We start from the raw sequence: 21600 nt of genomic DNA, 5'->3' as shown, positions 1-21600 counted from the left end.
ACCACTTTTTGAATTTGCTTCTCAGGTGTATAGAGTTGTTCACTCTAGAGAGTAAAAACAGTTTCTTTAGACTTGATAACTTGAAGGACCTGTTTAACTTTGTTTTTTAAAAATTATCAGTGATGATTTATTATCTGAAACTAGATTAACAGCCCAATCCTAACTTAAACCCCCCACTCCCACCAATAAAGCCTCTCCAATGGAGCATACATTGCATTCTGCAATTGATCAGTTGCAGAGGTCTCTTTCAAGCAAGAGAACATTTGTCCCCCTTGCCCAGGGGCAAGCCTCCACTGCCCCATGGGTCTCCTTGGATCTGTGTGTTCTGGCCTGTGGTTCTAGAAGCAAGTGAGGTTGTCATAAAAGAGCTTTATTTGTCTAAAATCTAAGAGCATCAACTTACAGGAGCACCTCCAGGCATACAGAGGCATCTCCAGGGATAAAACGTGCAGCGTCACCAGGCATTACATGGGCATTTCTGGGCATAAGACTCATAGTGTTTTCAGGCAATTCAGTGGGCAATGCAGCCTTCTAGCATCCATCAGCAAGGCCAGGGAGCCAAGCAATGGCTGAATACAGGTGTCTATATAGACTTAGGTGTTTAGTTTGACTAACTAAATCTCATAAAATCAGTACTTAGCAAAAACTGGACTAATTTGACAGCAGAGCAATATATGTTACTGTAAATATAAACTATGTATGACTATTCTCTATCAGTGGTTCCCAAACGGGTGGGTCGCAACTCACCAGCCAGGAAAAGCACTGTTGCTAGCCCCTTAAGGGTCAGGAAGGTGAAAATGCAGTGTTTTGATTACTAGGATCACTCCACTGCCTGAGATGAAAGGCGATTCTTAAACTTTAAACCTCAGATGTCTCCATAAGGCTCCCCAAGCCTCTAAATGTCTCAAAATAGAGATTACGAGTGCACTTCTTATGAATCGGGTGTAACTAATAATTGACTGGGCTGGTACAACAAGTCATGTTCCCATCATTTGAGAGAAGGGCTATCAAGCAGGTGCAGCTAAGTTGATACATGTGAAGAACATAACCTTGGGGTAAACACACAGGAATGCATCTTATCCCATTCTCATAACTCCAGGCAGGTGCAGCTGCATTTCAGGTCATTGTTTTGGGTCCAGCTTCTCATGGGAACAGCTTAGTGGGAAAACAGATAGTTCCCAGGGGCTGGAAGTCACTCAGAAGATGGCTGACAGGAACAGAAGATGGTTGCCGGGCTTTATACCAGCTGTTACACTTTGCCAGCTATTTTGGGAGAGAAGGGGAGAGGGAACTGGGAAAGGATCCTTATGCATGCTGGTGTCATTGAGACTCACTTTCCCTTTCCCTTCCCCCTTCCTTCCCTTCCATGTGCACTGGTGGCCTTGTTGCACGGACCGGTGGTGAGTCACACTGTCGGGCCAACACTTCCACCAATGGAATGCTTAGTTAGAATTGAGCCCTTTACCTTCTGCCGTCTTGGTAGATGTTCACCACTACATTGTTCCATTAACCTGCAGATGCTGTTCCCTTTCACAAATGCGAAAATCTTTGTTGGGGGATGATGGGGACAGTCAAGGTAGTCTCCCCCATTTTTATGTTGGTAAAATGCTGAAGTAAATGTTGAAAGTTATTTTAGTCAGAGAAAAATACAAGTCTTACATAGTAAGAAATTAGTTAAAATAAATTAGCAATGGGACGTAATTTAAGTGTATCTATCTGATTTTTTTTACTAAATTCAGTTGTTTTTTAAAAAAAATTGAGAACTTGTGACAGTGAGGAGATATAAGTAGGAAAGCAGATATAAGATTTTCTAATGGCAGTAAAAAGTAACAACATTGTTACAATATTGTTACATTGAAACAACATGTTTCCTAACTTTAACTGGCTATCTGACAAAGGGTGCAGTCCTAACCCCTTACATCAGTGTTTTCCAGCACTGGCATAGCGGTGCCAGTGGAACGTGTGCTGCATCCTACAGTTGGGTGGCACTCACGGAGGCCTCCTCAAAGTAAGGGAATGTTTGTTCCCTTACCTCAGAGCTGCATTGCCCTTTTGTCAGTGCTGGAAACACTGACATAAGGGGTTAGGATTGCGCCCAAAGAAGCCTGAATAAAAAGAGCCAGATTATCCTAAGGATGAAAAGGAGTGCTCTTAAAATACCTTCAAAAAAATTTTGTTGGTAAGAATTTTTATTTAAAGTTTAATATAGGATTTTTGTTCAAATATACTGTGAAAGTTTTTCTGCATTGAGTGTTTTGGGTCCAAACATGTCATTGCACAAGCTGGTTTTCACTGATCCTTGTTCCTATTGCTGCTGCTGCTGCCTACACTGTGTCAGGCTGTTCGGGACAGTCTCCCTACACTCATGAGCAGCTCTTCTGGAGATGACAGGCACAGTAAGCTATAGCAGGAAAATCCTATTCAGTGAGTCAAAGTCTATTTAATAGAAGTTAGGATCCTAGCTAGTATTGGGTGTTGCTTGGTGCCATTTCTCCACTACTATCTGATAGTTGTCTGGAACAATTAAAAGGGAAAATGCTTAAAGATACTTAATTTTTCTCTGAATTGTCACTTGAGGATGGTTAATTGTTGTGTGGTATTAATCCATCCTTTCCTCAAGGACTCTAGTTTTTCTTGTGTACTTTGTCATGTCTAACAATTTGTTTTTCCTGACAAACGTTTCGTCATATACGGTGTGTAGTGTTAATTAACATGAGTGTATATGTACAGGTTTCTTTCATTACGTGATAAACCAGAATAAGTATTTGAACTGAGAGCAATTCAACATTCTTTCAGTAATAGTAAATCTATTTATAGTGCCACATCAAAGTTTTGGAAAGTTAGTAGAACAGATGCTCAGTAATTATGGCTTCATAATGAAAAATTGGGCTTTGGATACATGCCTAAGTGCAAATAAATAAATACTCAGTTTGCATTCTGCTAAAACCAGTTGAGCAAATCAAATTAACACATTTGTTGCATTAATGTCAGTTTTCACAGAAATATTGGGCCCTCCTTTTCCAGGGACCGGCATCTGTAGATGCCCAAGTCCTTGCCTCAGTGGGCCTCCTGGATGCTACCGGAAGCCACTTCCAGTTCACCTTGTGACTTCTGGCTGCATCCATGAGGCCTTCTGAGGAGGCTGGGAGGTGACTGCCAGATGGCTCGGTGCAGCCTCCAGGTAAGCTTTTGCAGCACTGGCTCCCTGGCCTCCCAGATTTCAGCATCCGCAAATCTCATTATTTGTGGGGCTATGGAAGTGATCCCTTGTAAATACCAAGGGCCCAATGTATTTACAAATGTACATTTAAAAGAAATTGTTATTCTTAAGTATATTGTTGAATAATTGGAAACTTGAGACATTGATTAAAATAGAAAACATTTAGACAGACAGGAAGAGACATTGAAGTTTAATAATAAGGATATATTCCCCCATTCTAGGGATTAAAGATATATATTTTAAACTATTTGTTATATGCTTGCATCATTTTCTAGGGAATAACAGATTTCTTAAATTTTTCACATTTTTATCACTTACAGAGTTGAAAAGAAATTGTCCTGCACTTCAAATTTATGTTGAGATTTATTTACAAATTTCAGTTCTAGCATTGGATAATGTCCAGCAGGTACCATGATCCAGCAGTTTACAATAGTTCAGGAACTTTGATGTGCAGAGTTTCTCTGCCCCGTGACTTCCTCATGCATTCCAAGAAAGGAAGTACATCACTGTAAAGATGTATGTTTCAAAAACATTGTTCTCTTTCTCACAAGTGTCAGTAGTGCAGCAGTTTATGAAATCTAAGTTCAGTTTTAAAGTCATTCTAACAACCAGAAAATTAAACTACAAGTAGATTTTACAATAGCTTTGGTTCTGTACTTTTTAAGTTGTATTAAAATTACAGCCCAATCCTAACTAACTCCCCAGGCAGCAATGTAGTGGCACCAACATGACGCCCGCTAAATCGTTCAGGGAAGTTTTGGCATCCAGAGGCTTCCATGGGGCAAAGGATTATTTATTCCCTTGCCTCCGGGTAAGCCCATGGCAGCCCTCTGGGTCTACACCGACCTGTACCAGCTCCATAGCTGACACAAATCCACATGGACCTGTGAAGGTAAATTGAGCCTGGGAAAGAAGTTTGGATATGGTGGACACCACTGCCACTGAACCCATTCCCTTCCTGGTCCCAATCTGTCCCCCCACCTCCCTCCCTCCCTCCTTACCTACTGGGGCCAGTGGGTACCATATGCGTCATATTTTGCAACTGCCAGAAAGTGCTGTATGCCGCTGGAGCACTCATTCCTATGGTGTACAGCTCCAAAAGGATTGGGTCTCCAGAGAATCTTTATGAGAGCTTTTTGAGGAAGACGTTGCAGGATTCACATAAATTTATAGAACAAATAAGCTGGAATTTATTTTAATGTGTGGTGGAATACAGGATTGCAGCTTCACTAACTGGAGTTCTTATGCATCCCAAACATATCTTTCATCTCTATTTTTTGTTTGCAGTTTTTTTGTTTTTTTTAAAAAAGACTAATCTTATTGGCTTCAACTAACCCTTCTGCTTCTTTCTTCTCTTACCATGCTTGCAGAAAAGACAGGCCTACAGAAAATGGAAAATGTGTCATATTAGTGGTAGTGATGACGATGATGATAGTTAGAGTAAATTGTATTTTGTGCTGTGATATTAACAGCTGGATGTTGCTGCTACTTGTGTGTCTAAGTGTGACTCAGTAAAAATTACAGTAACTTATAAAATTGTGTCTTCATTGTAGATTTCAAAGTATGCACCAATGACGTCTAAGCACAAATACAAAGAAAATGTTATTTAAATTGTTTTTATTTGATAGCACTACATTGAAGCATTGTTTGACATTGACTGTAATTTTGTGACAGTTACTTTTTAGTCAAAACTCTATATATTTTTCTTAAACAGCATATTTTTCCATTTACATTATTATTTTACTTCATGCTTTAAATTTAAAATCATTTGTGCATTATTTTTTACAATGTGAAGAAGTGTTCAGTGTTATTGTATGGGCTGTGTTTTTTGATGTTAAATTTTACATTCTTTTTAGCTATTGAAATATTGTCTGAATATTCTGTAATAACAATAAATGAGTCTATATCAGCAAAGATTGATCTGTTCTGTTTAAACAACCCCATAATTTCTTACAACTTTACAATTATTGCCTCTCAGGTTGTCTGGGAAACCTTCTTGTACTGTCTTGGAAAAACTTCTAGTATCAAAATTTACCTTAAGTCACATTTATATTTTTACATACTTTCATGCTCAGCAACTTAGAACCTTTTTTTCAAAATAGAACCATTTTTTCTTTTGCTTTTACATTTCCATTTAGTTGAAGCATCCTGTGAAATGTTATGTGAAATATGGACCTTTATATTTTAATCCTGTATTTTAGATGGAAACTCCAGTGCTTTGTATTATGTTATGTGGCTGACGTGCCCAGGCAACCCCCCCAGGCCAATGCAGCGATGCCAAAACAGACACACCATATCCAGTGGGGGAGGGCTTCCGGTGGCTTTGTAGGAGAAAGGGGAATTATTTCCCCTTACTCTATAAGTTTCCCACTCTGCAATGGGTTACTTTGGACCTGCACCAACTATGTAGCTAGCGAGGGACTAGGAGGCTGTGAAATGAAGGAATAGGACTGGCATAAACCATCACTAGATCTACCCCATGCACATCCTCCCTGCCCCATTCCTTCCTCAACCTCCCATCCTCTGCCACTGCTGTTCCTTACCTGCTCTGGCGGATGCAGTGGGAATTGGCACGGAGTGCTGCCACCTCCTGCAGCAGTGCTCCCAAAGTGGTCACCAGTGGCGCACTCTGCATGCTGTTGGTAGTCGTTTTGTAGCAGTGGAAGTGTGTTCTGTTGAAAGCGTATAGTTTTAAGGGAAGGGCATGCAACCACTGAAATTCCTGCATGCTGGAGAAGACTTGTCAAAGACCATATAGCTGGAGAAATACAAAATTGGGTGGAATTGTTTGATTGTGTGTCAATATCAACCAATTCACTGAAGAGAGGAAAATAATGTTCAGAGTTCACTGCAGGAAACATAGATTGGGAGAAGTAGTTGCCCTTCCTGATCCCTTAACAATTGGAAAATTCATAGAAGTACCATAGAAACTTGTCTTATTAATCAAGAAGTTTTTGTTTTAACGTTAATCTAACGTTAGGGATCAGCAATCTTTTTGTTAAAATTTACCTTAAAAACCCTGGTTGACAGATCAATGGAGGCTGGCCTGCCTCTGAGTGGAAGCAAGTGAGCCACTGTGGCACGAGGCCTGCTGGGGCACTCCCTGGCTAATGGTCAAGCACCCGCAAAGCCTGCTGAGGCACTCCCCAGTTGGTGCAGTGGAATCAACTAAATTAGAGCCAGAGGTCCTGCGTGACCTCCGGAATGGAGAGAAGAGTTACTGTACTTCCCGCGCTCACTGCCTGGCATCAGGGATTGTAGCGGTGTGGTGTGGTTGGCCTCCTTGACAGCTGCACTAGCTGGGGAGCACCCCAGCAGGCCTTGTGCTCCAGCTGACATAGCTACCAAGAGGGCCAGGCACACCATACCTTGGTAACCCCTAAGGACAGCAAGCCTTCTTTTTACTCAGAAGGGCAATGAGGGACCTCCAACTCTAATTCAGCAGCTGCTACCACACCAGCATGCTTTGCTGTTCTTTCTGGCCGGTGGGGTGAATGGAACGTTGTTCTAGGCAGTGTAAAGTTGACCCAGGAGGTGTGTGCCACTGGCTGCAGCAGAATCAAGCAGCAACACCAGCCTGGGTAAGTTAAAGGGATGGAAACCTTATGGAATGGAACATTGAGAGCCCAAGGAATTCTGAGCTTGTGCTGGGAAAAGAGGCAGGTGGACATACAGATATGGCATGAACCTAGCTGAGTGCAAAAAAGGCAGTGGCCAAAGGGCAGAATTGAGCCTCACTATTGCACCTCAGTAAGGTGTATCAGGAGCAAAGGAGGAAGCAGGGGAGAAAACCAAGAAGTGAGCAATGCAAAGGATAGTCATGCCTTCTCCCTTAACTTCCTCATAACTAGAGCACCTCCCTCCCACAGAGAGGGCAAGGCATCTCTGAGGAGGTGTATCTGTTACTCCTGTGGCAACTGCATTGTTGTTGCCTACTACAGGTGACATCTTGTCATGTATTCCTTCTGGAATTGTCTACACAGGGGCGATAACGCCAAATGTCATTATTTTTTGCTCCAAACGTACCCTTGACTTATCTATGAGATCGACTAGTAGACAAGTATGTAAAGTAGGTAGCCAAAGACATCATGACTGATACCTAACGTTAGGGGTCAGCAATCTTGTTGTTAAAAGGGCCTGGACATTTGGTGATGTTGTCATTACTGAATTTCCAGGTTGTTGAACACCCAGAAGTGGTTACGTAAATCTCTCGCCCAGTTTGCTGCACATCAGACAGAGAATGGTGGAGCCAGTCCCCCTCGGGCTTGCAGAATCCTTGTGTCACTGTGTACAGGGACTGTACAGCACAGTGATTTCATGAGCGATTCTAATTATATATTTGTTGGATGGTTATTCCATGAGATGTGTGTTATTTTGCACAAAAGTTTGTGTGAGTTTAGTGAGTGTAAGAACTTGCTTTTCAAAGGATTCAGAGATTTGAAACATTACAGAGTTGTCCATCTTAGGTCTGTAGAGAGAAAAGTTTGGACATATAAATGTTGTTTCAATTTCAATTTTCAGAGGTAGATTAATGGTTTATTATCTGAATATGGGTTTCCAGGAATAAGTCAAAATGTTTCCATTGTTATAATTGTACCCAATGTTTACTTTTTCTCCTTGAATTCAAAGAGGTATTCATACTGGGTATTATGGAGATGAGTTGGGAAGCTTCATTAATATTTCAAAGTATTATTTGACTGGATCAGTAATTTTCAACCAGTGTGTCGTGGCACATTAGTGTGCCATGAATGGTCCACAGGTGTGCCATGGGAGTTTGGGGGATGTCATTTATTAATAGGGCAATTGGGGGATGTGATCCCTATGCCAGCAACATTGTGTGCCTTGTCAATTGTCAAAAAACTGAAGGTTGTGCCTTGACAATTTTTGCATCTTGTCAGTGTGCTATGAGATGAAAAAGGTTGAAAATTGCTGGTCTAGTTAGACACAGCCTCTACATTTAGGACTGTCTGTTTCAAAGATAAGATCTTATCTGCTGATCAAGAGGAAGGGCATTACCCCATTTATCTGGTGAGAGAAATGAATGAAAACGGTAAGTCTAGAAGGTTGTTTGGGCTTACAATATAGGGTTTTCCTTATAGTAAAGAGAAACAAATGGAACTGCTTCTAGTAAAGAGGGACAAATGGGAACCTGTTTCTTTTTTCTAATGTACATAAAATGCTTATCCTTCTCAGGAAACAGGACACCAACATTAATGAAACAGCAGTCTTTTCTTAATGGAAACAAGGGTGTTCTATCTGTAGTGAGGCAGTTAACCCTAAGTCATGGTCAGAGACAGGGCAACTGCAATTGTTTTTCTCCTTATGTTCATAGACTAGGAAAGTAGTCAACTAGAAAAGACAAGTGGACTTGTAAAATGGGGTGGATGCCTGCTTCTCTTTTTTCCTTTGGCCTCACTACCAAAGGATTGTCTGCTGCTCCAGGCTATTAGAATGTTTAAAAAGGAATAATTAGGAATTTTTCTTTTTAAGATCAGGTATGAAGAAAGAAAATGCAGTCATTTGCATATAAGAAAATAATAAGACAAGTGCAACTATCACTGGAGTGAGAAAGCTGGATATCTATTCATATAAGTATTATACAGTACACCAAGGGCATGGTATTGTTAGCAGTCCTAAAACATCAAGAATCAGGCATGATTGCAAGTAGCAAATAGCCTTTAGACAACTTAGGGAATAATAGGATTCCAAATTACAACTGAGTTATCAGTTCTGAACTGGAGTTTTTCAGTGCTGTGTAACTAATATGGGGATGTAATTACTAGACTGCATTGATAATTGCTTTTGTCCTGGAATAGGCATAATTTACTCATGCATTTGGTTTGACAGGAGGAAATTGAAAGTAGGGGAGTAATTCGACTGGAGCTGGGGCTCTACATAGTGATCAGCCACTTTGTGCCAAAAACTATGGAAAATATCAGAAGACTGCTAGTCTTATAATTGTCTTGGAAGAACAAAAATTAGAATTTCACAGTAGTAGCTAACTGGTTATCAGCAATTTTCTTTGCTCATTTACACTGATAAAGAACTAATGGCACAGGTTCGGTATTTTGACAGTCATGCTGGTAGGCTCTTGCAATGGGATTTGCAACTCTAAGACCAACAGCCCAGTCCTACCTGAACTGGGTGATGGTGGCATAACTCTATTGGTTTTTAAATATCCTAAATTGGCTTGAAGCCTGCTGAGATGCAGAAAAGTGGGATATAAATCTTCAATAAATCAATATTTTTAAAATACAATTTTTAAGCTGTTATTCCATGTGTTTCCACTCCTTTTTGTTATACAGTAATTCAAAATCTTACAGCATGTTGTATGCATCTTACTCAGAAGTAAGCTCTGTTGAGTCCAATGGGAGTTACTCCCAGATAAATGTGCATAGGATTGTAGCCTAACAACCCAATCCTACCCCTCACTGTTGATGCAGCTGCCCTGATGGAGCATGCACTGCATCCAGTGGGGTGGTGATCAGGAGGCCTGTCAGAGGTAAGTAAAAATATTATCTGCTTATCTCTGCATAGGCATGCTAGCCTATGTGACTTCTTGGACTTATGCCAGTTATATAGCTCCTTTTCTTCCAAGGAGAGAAAATGGGCAAAACGGGTTCAAAAAGAGGGGATAGGGTCCTAGTCCATACCAGTGCTGCTGGGATCAAAACCCAGCATGCCCTGCCCTCCCTATGATGTGCTTTGCCACCAACTTAACTGAGAGCAGCAGAACCTCCGTCTGTGGTAGCAGTTCGGAAGTATGCAATGGTAGCCGGGCTTGTGTGTCACCACAAAGGGCCTTGTGCTGCCAGAATATGAGTTCTAGCAGCACAAGGCCCAGATACGATTGAGGCATAAATCACTTAAGCTTTCCTTTTCAAGTTCAAGAAAATATATTGTCTTAAAACATCAGTTTTTGTAATTATTATAATTATATTAATTTTGAATAGTAATAATAATAGTAATAATAATAATAATAATAATAATAATAATAATAATAATAATAAACAGTATTTATATACCGTTTTTCAACGGAAAGTTCACAAAGCAGTTTACAGAGAAAATCAAGCAAACAGCTAATGGCTCCCTGTCCCAAAAGGGCTCACAATCTAAAAGGATGCAAAAACACCAGCAGACAGCCAAGAGAAAAGACAGTGCTGGGGAGAGGAGGGCCAGTTACTCCCCCCGCTAAGTAAAAGAAGAGCACCCACTTAAAAATGCCTCTTACCCAGTTAGCAGGGATTTGTATATATAGTTTTATGTTTGGAACCTTTTATTGGGCTTCATGCAAGAGGTGGAAATGCATACAGCCTAAAGGGCCCTGGTGGCTGCAGCATTTTTTTCCTCCTAATTAAATTTTTGCTCTTAATTAAAATATCAATAATGTGGTGGGCAAGTTCTGTCTTATCGGCTGTATAACTGCCAATCTTTATTGCATTTTTCAGGTGTCCAAAGACCTACTGTAGTTTTGTCCATAAAAATTGTTAGAGGTTGGAAAGTATGACATCTAACAGCCTAGTAGCACCTCATTGGTTATTTGTCTTCTGGTTAGAAAGCCATAGTAATAAAGGATTTCTGTGGAAATTCCAATTGAATTGGAAATTATGTTCATATTCATTTGAAATATGGATAATTTGGAAATGCTACATACTTCCAAAACTGTAAATGCTGCTAAGTAGTCCACTGGTGTAGATTCAACAAAGTAGATATAAGGTCTCTTCATGCAATACTTTTCGAGAAAAAGTTTCATCCTGGTATGACTGTTACACTCCCTTGCACCCCTTCCCTTCAATGTGTGGAGAAAGTAACAAACTGGGCGATAGTAGTGGTGTCAGTACAAGGGTACAGCTGGTGTGGGCCTCAGCAGGGGGCATAGCCCACATATAGCCCAAGTCTCTATTTGGCTATCATTGGCCCTCTCCAGGCCCAACAGCCTTGTACTCTCACCAACAATCATGTTTTTGTCGCTCAATGGTGAGAACATGAAGCAACTTCTTCCAGAGAGGGCCAAAATCACTGAACAGAGGCATTAAAAGCAATGCAATAGGGTGGAAGGTCAGAGGTGATGTGATTACATCATTGCGACACCTCCAAACTTTTGGAACGCCAAGCTCCACAAAGTAAGTGCTGCACTGGATGTGATACACCCTCAGGACACCTCTGGGCTACAGCACATTTGTTTGAATATATCTCCCCAACCCATCAGCTTAAAATCTCTGTTCTCGATTGCTGCCAGATCCATCCTCTCCTGCTGCCATCTCACTTCATTACATCCCCTCTTCACCCCTCCACAACCTAACCTGCTTTGGTTGCCACTGACAGATCTGATGATCCATTTTGTGACAGCAGAAGTGTCTTCCATTGTCACAAAGTGCTGTTTAGTACAGCCCAATCATGCATTGAATTGAGCTGTATGACTGTCCACCATTTGTTATAAGTTCAGAATCTGTCTTGATTCTCCACTGTAAACCTAGATAGTCTTTTGGTCTTATAGTTTAACCAATTTATCAGACATGTTACAAATAAAAAATACAGTTGGTAGTTAATATCAAATTAATTGTGGGACGGATAAAATATGGCAGTGATGCAAAAGTTAAGGCAGTTAAAATGGCATCTAAGGCAAGTGGAGTAGGATCATATAACTTGCCACTGGATTTCTAATAATCTGTGCTTCTACTTAGTATTTTCTCATGGGCAAATAGCATTGCACTCTACTGTCCATGAAGATGTAGTACCAGAAACACTAAGTAGCCTCATTCTCCTCTTTTATGCAGAGTAACGGTTTCACAGGAATGCAGGGCTGGAATGAAACCAAGGGCTGTTTCAATGAAGCAGTTGGAGCTGGATCCCAGGAATGATGAAGGAGATGCTGTCTCATTATTTGGGCTTTGGACATCTAGAAAATTAGAATTCAGAATATCCACATTAGCTTTAAATGGCTTACCATTTTCTGCTTCTTAAAATGCAGAAAATGGTGGGCTTCCCACATATGTTAATACGTTATTATGTTCAGAACAAATAATCATTAGTTCAATAGAAGTGTATTGCTTATGTTGGGCTAAGAGATATATGGCATATATATTAAAGCTTAGCAATCTCATATTAATATAGTATAAAGCTATCTGAGAGAGATGCTCATTGGAAATACCAATTACCTTAGTCCATAAGAGATATATACATTTTTTTAAAAAATGTCTTGGAATAGGCTGGTGAATATTTTTCTCAGAAATCAGTTTCTACTCTCTTGGGAATTCTATACAACTTTCTTTTTCTTTTAGAATATTGAAAATGGAAGATTTGCAAAATTGAGGTACTTTACACATGCAATGGTTAATAATACAGATTTACTAATGGTCACAAAGAGGTAAGATTTTTCATTTGTCTGGTAAATCCTTATAGACTGCATGCTGCTTCACTGTTTACTGGTTGAGCAAAAGACCACTCTGGAGTGATCTTTTACATTGCTCAGTAACTACTATGAAGGAATACAACCTTCCTTGAAGTACAGTTTCTGAAAACTGTATTTTAAAAGCATTAAGCAAAGTTTTAGGAAATTATCTGCTCTTAAGTTTGTTCGAGACACTTGGTCGGCAGCTTCAGTATGATTATGAAAGGAATATATAGTAAAATTGAATGCAGAAATTTGGAATTAAATAAATGGGAGTTGGAATACCATCAAACGCCACTATTTTGCTTGAATTGAACTCAAAATTGTTGCTTCTGTCAAATAAGAATAATTTAGAATTATCCTTCCATACGTGTACTCCATGTCTCACTAGAGAGCTGATGTAGTGGCTGCAAATCAAAACTTCACACGTTCAAATCCACTTCTTCCCTGAACTCTGCTGCTGCTATTAATCCTATTGGGCTGCCACATTGCCAAAATGTGCATTCTAGTGACCAGTGCAGTTTATGGCGGTTGCAAAAGGCAACACACCATAGAGCGCAGCCTGGCTGCTGCCACAAGTACTGAGTGGCTTTACCCATGTGATGGTAGCCACTGTGGCAGCCTCAGCCCTGGTAAGTCAGTGAGGGGGAGGGTGGTATGAGACGGAGGCTGGAGCAGGGAGAGGGATGCATCAAGGCAGGGGGCAGTATTGGTGGCTGTAGCACTGCACATATCTTATTCCCCTTCTCAGCCTCAGTCCACCTTCCCAAATGCACTCAGACTTGTGGCAGCAAAGTCACTGGCAGAGATCTGAGTAGACTCCTCAGGGTAGGAGAGCCTTGCCGCAGGCAAGAGAACAAATATTCCCTTTGAACCCAAAACCCACCCACCCCCCACAGTGTGCAGTGCATATCCTGTTGGCATGGCTGCATCCTGATGGCATGGCTACATCAGTGCTGGGGGAGGTATGTGGCTGTAAGTGGCCATAAGCAAAGCCACTCTCAGCTCCATAACTGCAATATAGAAATAATAATACTTGCTTACTTTATGGAGTTATTGTAAGGATTAAAATCAGATAATTCATGGGAAGTGCTTGGACATTTGACAGTGATATACAAATGTGAAGTAATAAGCATTACTATTTTGCATATTGATTTTTTTGAATTCAGTAGAGAGATATTGCTGCTTTCTTGACCCATTCAAAAAACCCAACTATGATTAGATTCTGCAAGGTTGTTGTGTTTGTTTGTTTTTGGCAAACTGTCCTCTCAGTGTTCACTGGGGAATTATGAGAATTTCAGACTGGTGAATAGTGAAGTTTGAAACTACTTCATTATTAGCCACAAATTAATAAATTACCCTGTGTTTGTATTTCTGTACTAATGGTTTCTTCTGCATTGTTATTTAGTGGCATATTGTTTGTGACAAGAGGTACTTTTGGACAGTTGACATGCGAATGGCAATACACATATGAAGAATTTACCAAAGAACCATTCATTGTGGAAGGTCGGAGGTTGCGCATTGAAGCAAAGGTATGATCATGAATGCGTAGTAAAACATGGCATTAGTATATTAGTTCAGAGAATAGTTTCTTAAATAAATATACTATTTTAAAAGGAAAGCCATTTCCGCACATATGTACACACACAGAAAGTTTGTAATTTTGAATTAAGCAAAATCATTTTCTTCAGTTAAGGGCTTGTCATAGCATTGTACAATCAAATTTACCATGCAAATGGAACGCTGAAAATTTTAAATGGACTCCTGGAATTATTAATTTAAAGCAAAAACTAGATAAGCAGCTGTGAAATGTTACTGGTATACCTTGTCCCTGTTTTCTGTCTTCCTTGATCATTCTTGTCAGTACTACCTCTTTATTCTGTGCTTTCCCCCAAAAAGAGGATATTTCAATATGGCACAACTTTCTACATGGATTTTTGCAAGGGGAGGGGAGAAAGGGCGGGCACTACAGTCTTATATTGACAATGGAACAGTATAATGTGGAAGCCATTCCATTTCTTCTTTGGGCTTAGAGGATTCCTCAGTTCTCTGTCACTCTGACCCTAGCCTGATAAAAGAACTGGAAATCCTGGTGTGTAATGGGGGGAATCGGCCCATTCACTCCCGAATCGGCCTTTTCAGCCACACTAGATGCTGTTCCAGAACCACCATTCAGAGCACGATACCATAGTCTTTTGAAACTGAAGGTTGCCAACTCTCTAATGGGGGGAACTGTGAGTGAGATTCCTTTCTAGCAAAATTGCTGTCATTATGCTAGAGTGTGCCTGTGTGCTGGGAGGCCTTGCATAAAGTGAGCAAAATCTCTATGAGAGAGGACCTGGAAAATGGTCCTTTGAGCTAGGTCTCTATGAAAGAGACCCTTCTTCAAAATCTCTATGAGATAGAACTGGTTTTACCAAGTTTTACCTTCACTGCAGCAGTGTCCTAACATGCAGCTCCTTCTCCATAGTAGTAAAAGGCAGCCATCTGTATTGTACTGCACTTTAGGTGCTACCTCTGGCACCAATTGGCTGAGTAGGTGTGATGGTTTGAAATGTTCAGCCACTCAAGGAACAAAGCCATTTGCAGTCCATCTCTTATGATGACATGGAAAACAGTGAACACACAGGGAATGTTTGAGGGCTGAAAAATGAACCTAGGAAATGGGTTAGGGATAGGATAGGGTGTCATGGCAAGGATGCTGAAGAAAGGGAATAAGGTAAGCAATGGGTTAAGAAAGATGACCACAGGACAGAGCATGCAAAAGGAGAGAGCTTGCAAGTTATTTCTTCGAGAACAAACTAATATAAGATGGGAGCATTTAAGATAAGAAGATGCTGTATGCTCTGGAAAGATGAGTGCTTAGCAAAGTAACTTTTAAAAAGTGGGGGAAAGTAGACAGAGCCTTAAAAAGGGATTGAGGAAACAATTAGTCTTTGTTAATGAAAGGTAGCCATGAGTCGTTTGATGGGATAGTGTCTGAAACACTGAACCTGAAAATGGTGATGCCTGGTTACCTAGGTTGAAGGCCTTTTTACGAATAGCAGAAAAGTGGATTGATTTGCATTTTTACCCTGCCTTTCTCCCCAAGGTGGGACAAGGCGACTTACAAAAGGACAGGTACAAAAAAATAAAAACAAAGTTAAAACAATTGTATTGTACTCTGCCCTAAAACTCCATAAAACTTTAAAAACATTAAAACAAACATTAAAACCACCATGAAACATAATTTGCATCCACAGAGCAACAGCAGCACCTAAAAAGGACAAGTTTGTAAAAGCCAGATATTAATTCTAAAGGCCAAGACTCAGAAGGCTTGCCTGAGTAAAAAAGTCTTCAGGCCATGTTAGAAGTTCTGCAAGGAGGAAGCAGTTCACAGCTCAAGAGAGAAGGAATTCCAAAGAGTTGGTGCCGCTACTGAGAAGGCCCTAATTCTTGCCGCCACCCCCTTCACCTCCCTAGGCAGTGGCTCTTGTAATAAGGCCTTCACCTGAGATGAACTGAATTGTACAGGAATAGTTGGTCCCTCAAATATCCTGGCCCCAAGCCATATAGGGCTTTAAAGGTCAAACCAGCACCTTGAATTGGGTCCAGAAATGAATGGGCAACCAGTGCAGCTGCTGGAGAAGCAGCCTGACAGAATCGAACCACCTGTCTTCAGTGACCACACAGGCTGTCGCATTCTGCACTAATTGCAGTTTCCGAATCTTCTTCAAGGGCAGCCCCGTGTAGAGTGCATTACAGTAGTCTAGACTTGGTCACTGTGGCATGGTTCACCATGGCCAGATCTGTCCAAAAGTATAGGACAAAGATATCAATATCACATGGTCGTTTTATAGAAGGTTGACCATAAAAACTTCAGTCAATAAGCTGAAGAGATATTTGCATTTAAAGTAATTTGGGATTGATTGAAATGAAGAATGAACAAAAATGTTGCATAGTGTTGTGAGCTGTGTGCCTTATGGTCATATATTGAATTCCTCTCTGCACATATTGGCTTGCTTTTGATACCAAGTAGTGAAAAAAAGATTTACCATTTGTATTAATTATGAACATATAAAATTATATATTATAAAGCTATGAACCTTGCACTTAATCGTTTTGCATAAGGAGGTAAAAGATCAGCACTCCTTACATACTACTTTATTTTGAAAAGTTAATGTCATGTTTTAATTGGCAACACCTTTATTTTGTAGGAACGAGTCAAATCTGTTTTCCATGCCAAAGAATTTGGAAAAATAATTAATTTTAAAACTTCTGAAGATGCCAAGGTGAGTACAGAATAAAACTTAATGTTCATTGTTGTTCTCATCGGGAGAGATTTTACTTGTAAGTAATGTACCTTATAAACACTATGTTTGAACATTCAATTTGCCTCTGAAATGAAAATAGCTAATCTTTACTAATTTTGATATACCGAACACAAAAATGACATTGAATTCTGTCCATTGGCTCTAGTTTAGGAGAAACCTAAATATATTTTGTATCTAGGTAGTGCGAAGGAGGCATTTACCAGTACACATCTATGGAACCGTTTATTGCAGATCTTTCACAGATTAGCCAGTTTTGCATTTTCATTGTTCATATTTCTGTTCAGACCCTCAAAATCTATAAGAAATGATTAATTTAAACTTGGAGGCATGACCTTTGTAAAAATTTATTGTCCAATATTACTAGTGGAATACTGGTACAAGCTGAATTCCCCATCCATTCAGTGTTAGTATCCATTCTGTTTTAGGGAAGTCCAAGCTTGCATGGGTCATTTCTCCTGAGCTGAAAAGTCATTGTGCAGTGTTTTCAAATGCCCAAGAAATTGCTGGTTAGGATAACTCATTGCTAGTTTATATGTAATCTCTATACGATAGTCCTTGGGAATTTATGCCAAACTTCTAAATAGCTGTGTTCACTTCTAAACTGTGCATGCAATATAACAAACATTTCCATGGTAGGAAATTAGGTGAATTACAGTTCTCACAGATGTCACTTTTTGTGTCAGTGAGACTCCGCTGAGAGTGCAGCAGTAGGCTTGAGCATGAGATTTGCTAATGGCCTACCCTGTATCCAATGCAAGGTTGGGGCCAAAATTGGCTCAGCCCGGGGCAAAGGGAATCGCTGCCCCAGGGTAAAGCCATAGCAACCTCAATGGGATTACTTGGATCTGCATCACCTCTTTAGGTGCGCCAGCTCTTTAGGACTGCCCTGGGCTGCCTGGAAACGTGGATAGTATCCGCCTTAAATGCCAGATCCTTGCCCCGCCCTGTGCTTACCCGCAGCCCACCCTCCCCTGCCCTGAAACGCCTCCTCCACATGCCCCCCCGACCCCTGTGCCAGCATAGCTCACCCAACATGGGCTCACTTTTTGTGCTGGCCCAACGGGGCTTGGGCTGGTCTCCCGCCTCTTCTGGTGGCGCAAAAGTGCTTTACAGCACTTTCGCAACACCAGTTGGCTGGTACAAGCCCATTGCCTTCTCAGGATTGTGCCTTAAGTAGATAAATTGTCTATCTAATGATATATGTGTACTTACACATTTAAATGAAGAGTTTGTTGATTTATTACTGATTTATTACTGAATTTTAAAAAATTACCTTGAATTTTCACAGTGGATCCTCTCTAAACTAGAAGAAGTGAGAGAGAGCCGCACAACATGATTACCAGAAGTGCAAGATTTCAAGATGACAGAAAGTGGGCTGCACCATTGAAGCTATTTACATTTTGATTGCTGCTTGGGGTGTGACAATGTTATGAATATGAAGGGGTCAATACTTCAATTGTTTAGCTAAATTGACCAATTCTTGGACACAGGTAGAGTGAAAAAGCTGCCTTAGCCAGTGTCTTGCAAGTTGTTCATGGTGAGAACCTCTGCCAAATTGTGACTTCTAAATACACAATTATTTAAACCTAGAGTATAAAAATGAAGGTTTTTTTCTATTTCATGTCACATAATCTACAGAGACAAACTCCTGAAGTTGTCTTGTGATTTGTGGTAATCAGGTCTCCCCTTCCCCCCCCAATAACTATGGTTCTGTCACAGGGATTTCACAGGGATTTCAGCTGAGATACTATAATTGCCACATCATATTTATATTCATGAAAATCCAATTACGTTATTCAGGGAAAAACTTATATAACCAGCAATGCTGTTATATTATGAATGACCTTGCTGACTAGTTTATTCAAAAAAGCCTTTTTATTTACTAAAATATATATCACGAGGTTATTTAGTTTTTTATACAAACAGTTTGTGGTAATGTAGTATCATTTTTAGCATTCACTTTTTTATATGATGCAAAAACTTAGCAAAGTATTCTGGTGCCTCATTCTTGGTAGATGTGTTGGTAGAGGTACATCCAAACAAATCTGTGAATTTATTAAAAAAATAACTTGGATAAGGATGTACCTTTGCAGTAATGCATTGAACAGCATGGTCTTTAATATGTCAAATTATCATTGGAATCACAAAACTCATGTAAGCAGCATGTTTTGAAATAGTATTTCATGCAAGTGTATCTGTTGGGTTTATATAATATTGTGAGCAAATAATCTCCAGGACAACATCACATAATCTTTTATTTCTGAATTTTTTATTATTCACGTTTGCTTTTTCAGCACTTAAACTTGAAACAATTCATATTTTTCATGCAGAACCGCAAAAATCTAAACAATAAAAAGGCTTCAAGGGAAAGATTGCATTAAAACAGTGTTTTTAAATTTGATTGTCAGGCTTTACAATAATGTCTATAAGTGTATATGTATCACGATGAGTCACTTTATAAAAGGGAAAGTGAATGCAAAAGTAAGTTAGTGTAATGTCCAATCCAGATTTGAAGTCTGAATGGTTTAATGCATGTGGTAAGTATCTTCTGCCAAAATATTCTTTCCAAACTTCTGTTTGGAGGATTGTGGTTAGGGGGATTAATCCTCCTGCTATTGCTGGTGGTGCTTGAGCTACCCGAAATGTAGCTTTGTTGTAAAAGCTGAAGTAAAGTGAATGGCATGCCAAACTGTTACTGTATGTATGTATTTATATAAACTCTTGCTTGCTCCATGAAGTAATCATCAAAGCTGGTTACAGTACATTGCGGTCTTCCCCATAACATTGTATTCTTTGCTATACCAAATGTAAATGAAAGATTATCAGAAATGCCAAAGTACAACTTCCATTGTTTGACTTAAGAATGTGAAATCTGTCCAGGTTCATTTATTTAACTATAGTCATATCAAAATTGGGCATTTATACTTTCTGCCAAGGCCTTCACTGCCAATCAATCTACTCACTACTTATAAACATACACAATAAATAATCTAGAGGCTCTTGGATTGCTTTAACTGACCTTTTTTTCATTTTCTATGTAGTGCTTAAGTTCTATCACCTGCTTTCCTAACTAGCCAGAAGGGTGGGGAGTTGTGGGGAGAAGAGTGGTGATTGCAAAAAAAAAAAAAAGAGGTTGCTGCCACCTCTGCTCCCCACCACCCAGTTGCTTAGGAAAGCTGTTTGGTGGGCAGGAAGTGGGACACAACAGCCTGCATCCTTCATGGGTTCCAAGCTGGGGCAGCACTCTATGGACTTTGAAGCATAAGACAGCTCCAATGGCTCATGGCCACATTATGTGAGGTTTAGAATGAGACTGTACCTTTGATAATCTCAGATGCAGTCAAGTTTATTTATTTAATAGATTTAAATTCTCTTTTTCAGGCTGCTACTAGAACAAGATGCTGTCTATGGCTTCAAATTCAAGACAGTTTCTAAAACTAATCAGGCACTCCTATCATGGTGTCAGGAAAAATCATTAATATAGCCCACTTTTTTCTTAACGTGTTAAAAATCAGGAATAAAGAAAATACAGGCATAGACCACACCACCACCACCACCGGATACGAATCCAAATCAGGCTGCCAGCAGCCCGAACACTTGATTAACTAGCTCTAATACTAAACAGGAAGCAAAAGTTAACCACTTCTTGTTTAGTATTAGATCTAGTTTAATCAAGTATTCAGGCTGCTGGCAGCCTGACTTCATCACACTGTAAGCTTAAATACTTAAAGCAACCTGTTAAAGCAAGATACGCTTCACAGCAGGCAAGTCTAAGCAATTTTCAACCTTTCATCTCACTGCACTGACAAAGGGCTAAAATTGTCAAGACATGCCGTCAGTTTTTTGACAGTTGACAAGGCACACCAATTGACAGAAGGGGTCCACATCCCGTGGTGGCTCTTCTAACAAATGACCCTTCCCCAAACTCGCAAGGTGCACCTGCAGACCATCTGCAGCACACCAGTGTCTCATGGCACAGTTGTTGAAAATGGCTGATTTAAACTGTTAATTCTTGGGGGTGGGCAATCAGTGGATAGCTGAATTGGCAGATATGGCATCTGCAGATGGGGGACACCTGTAATTGAAACCTCAAACCTCCTATGCAACTGGCTGCCATAGGTACTTTACTACACAGAATATTTGATTCATAACAAGCCACATTGTTTTTAATAAAACATTTAATATAGCTTTTTCTTTCAAACTCCACACATTCATATCTTACTCAAATAACAATATAGAATATAGAATTTAACCTTTTAAAATGTCTAAGGCGGTGGGTGCCACACTCCACCCCATGGGTCAGATCCAGCACCCATGAAAACCCAAAACCCCTCCCACCTGAACAGAGCTTACTGTTCTTTAGCACAACCTGATATCTTCATTGCTGATCTCCCATAAACCTTGCGCTGGCCAGCTGCTTCCACATTTTGTCACCCCCCAGCAGGCTCTACACCCTGATTTCTGAGCAGACGTGATTGGCAAATAAATATCCGGTTGCCCTATGGAACAGCAAGCTCTGTTCGCGCCAGGGAGAGGTTTTTCAGCATGTAGTGGTCCTGAGTTTGGAGACTGCGGATCTAAGGTATCTATATATAACTGATTATCAAATGCAAATCGGATGAGACAGAAAGTATATTATACAATATATTTTTCTTAAATAATCATAACACCAGATT

General features: G+C 40.1%; 1 protein-coding gene across 3 annotated transcripts in view; it reads left to right on the top strand.

Annotated features, from left to right (window-relative positions):
• Window positions 1–19938, top strand: part of VPS13A (vacuolar protein sorting 13 homolog A) — a 195267-nt gene extending 175329 nt beyond the window's left edge. For all 3 annotated transcript variants that reach the window (XM_066617808.1, XM_066617807.1, XM_066617809.1), the window contains 4 exons: window positions 12502–12587; window positions 14020–14143; window positions 16808–16882; window positions 18213–19938. In XM_066617808.1, coding sequence (XP_066473905.1) covers window positions 12502–12587; window positions 14020–14143; window positions 16808–16882; window positions 18213–18260 — 333 coding nt within the window. In that variant the 3' untranslated portion in view covers window positions 18261–19938. The remainder of the gene's footprint in view (window positions 1–12501; window positions 12588–14019; window positions 14144–16807; window positions 16883–18212) is intronic.
• The last annotated feature ends 1662 nt before the right edge of the window (window positions 19939–21600 follow it).

Source organism: Tiliqua scincoides, chromosome 2 (assembly GCF_035046505.1).
Source record: "Tiliqua scincoides isolate rTilSci1 chromosome 2, rTilSci1.hap2, whole genome shotgun sequence".
NCBI classification, from domain to species: Eukaryota; Metazoa; Chordata; class Lepidosauria; order Squamata; family Scincidae; genus Tiliqua; species Tiliqua scincoides.
Note: the sequence above shows the minus strand (reverse complement) of the source record. Positions and strands in the feature narration are given on the sequence as shown.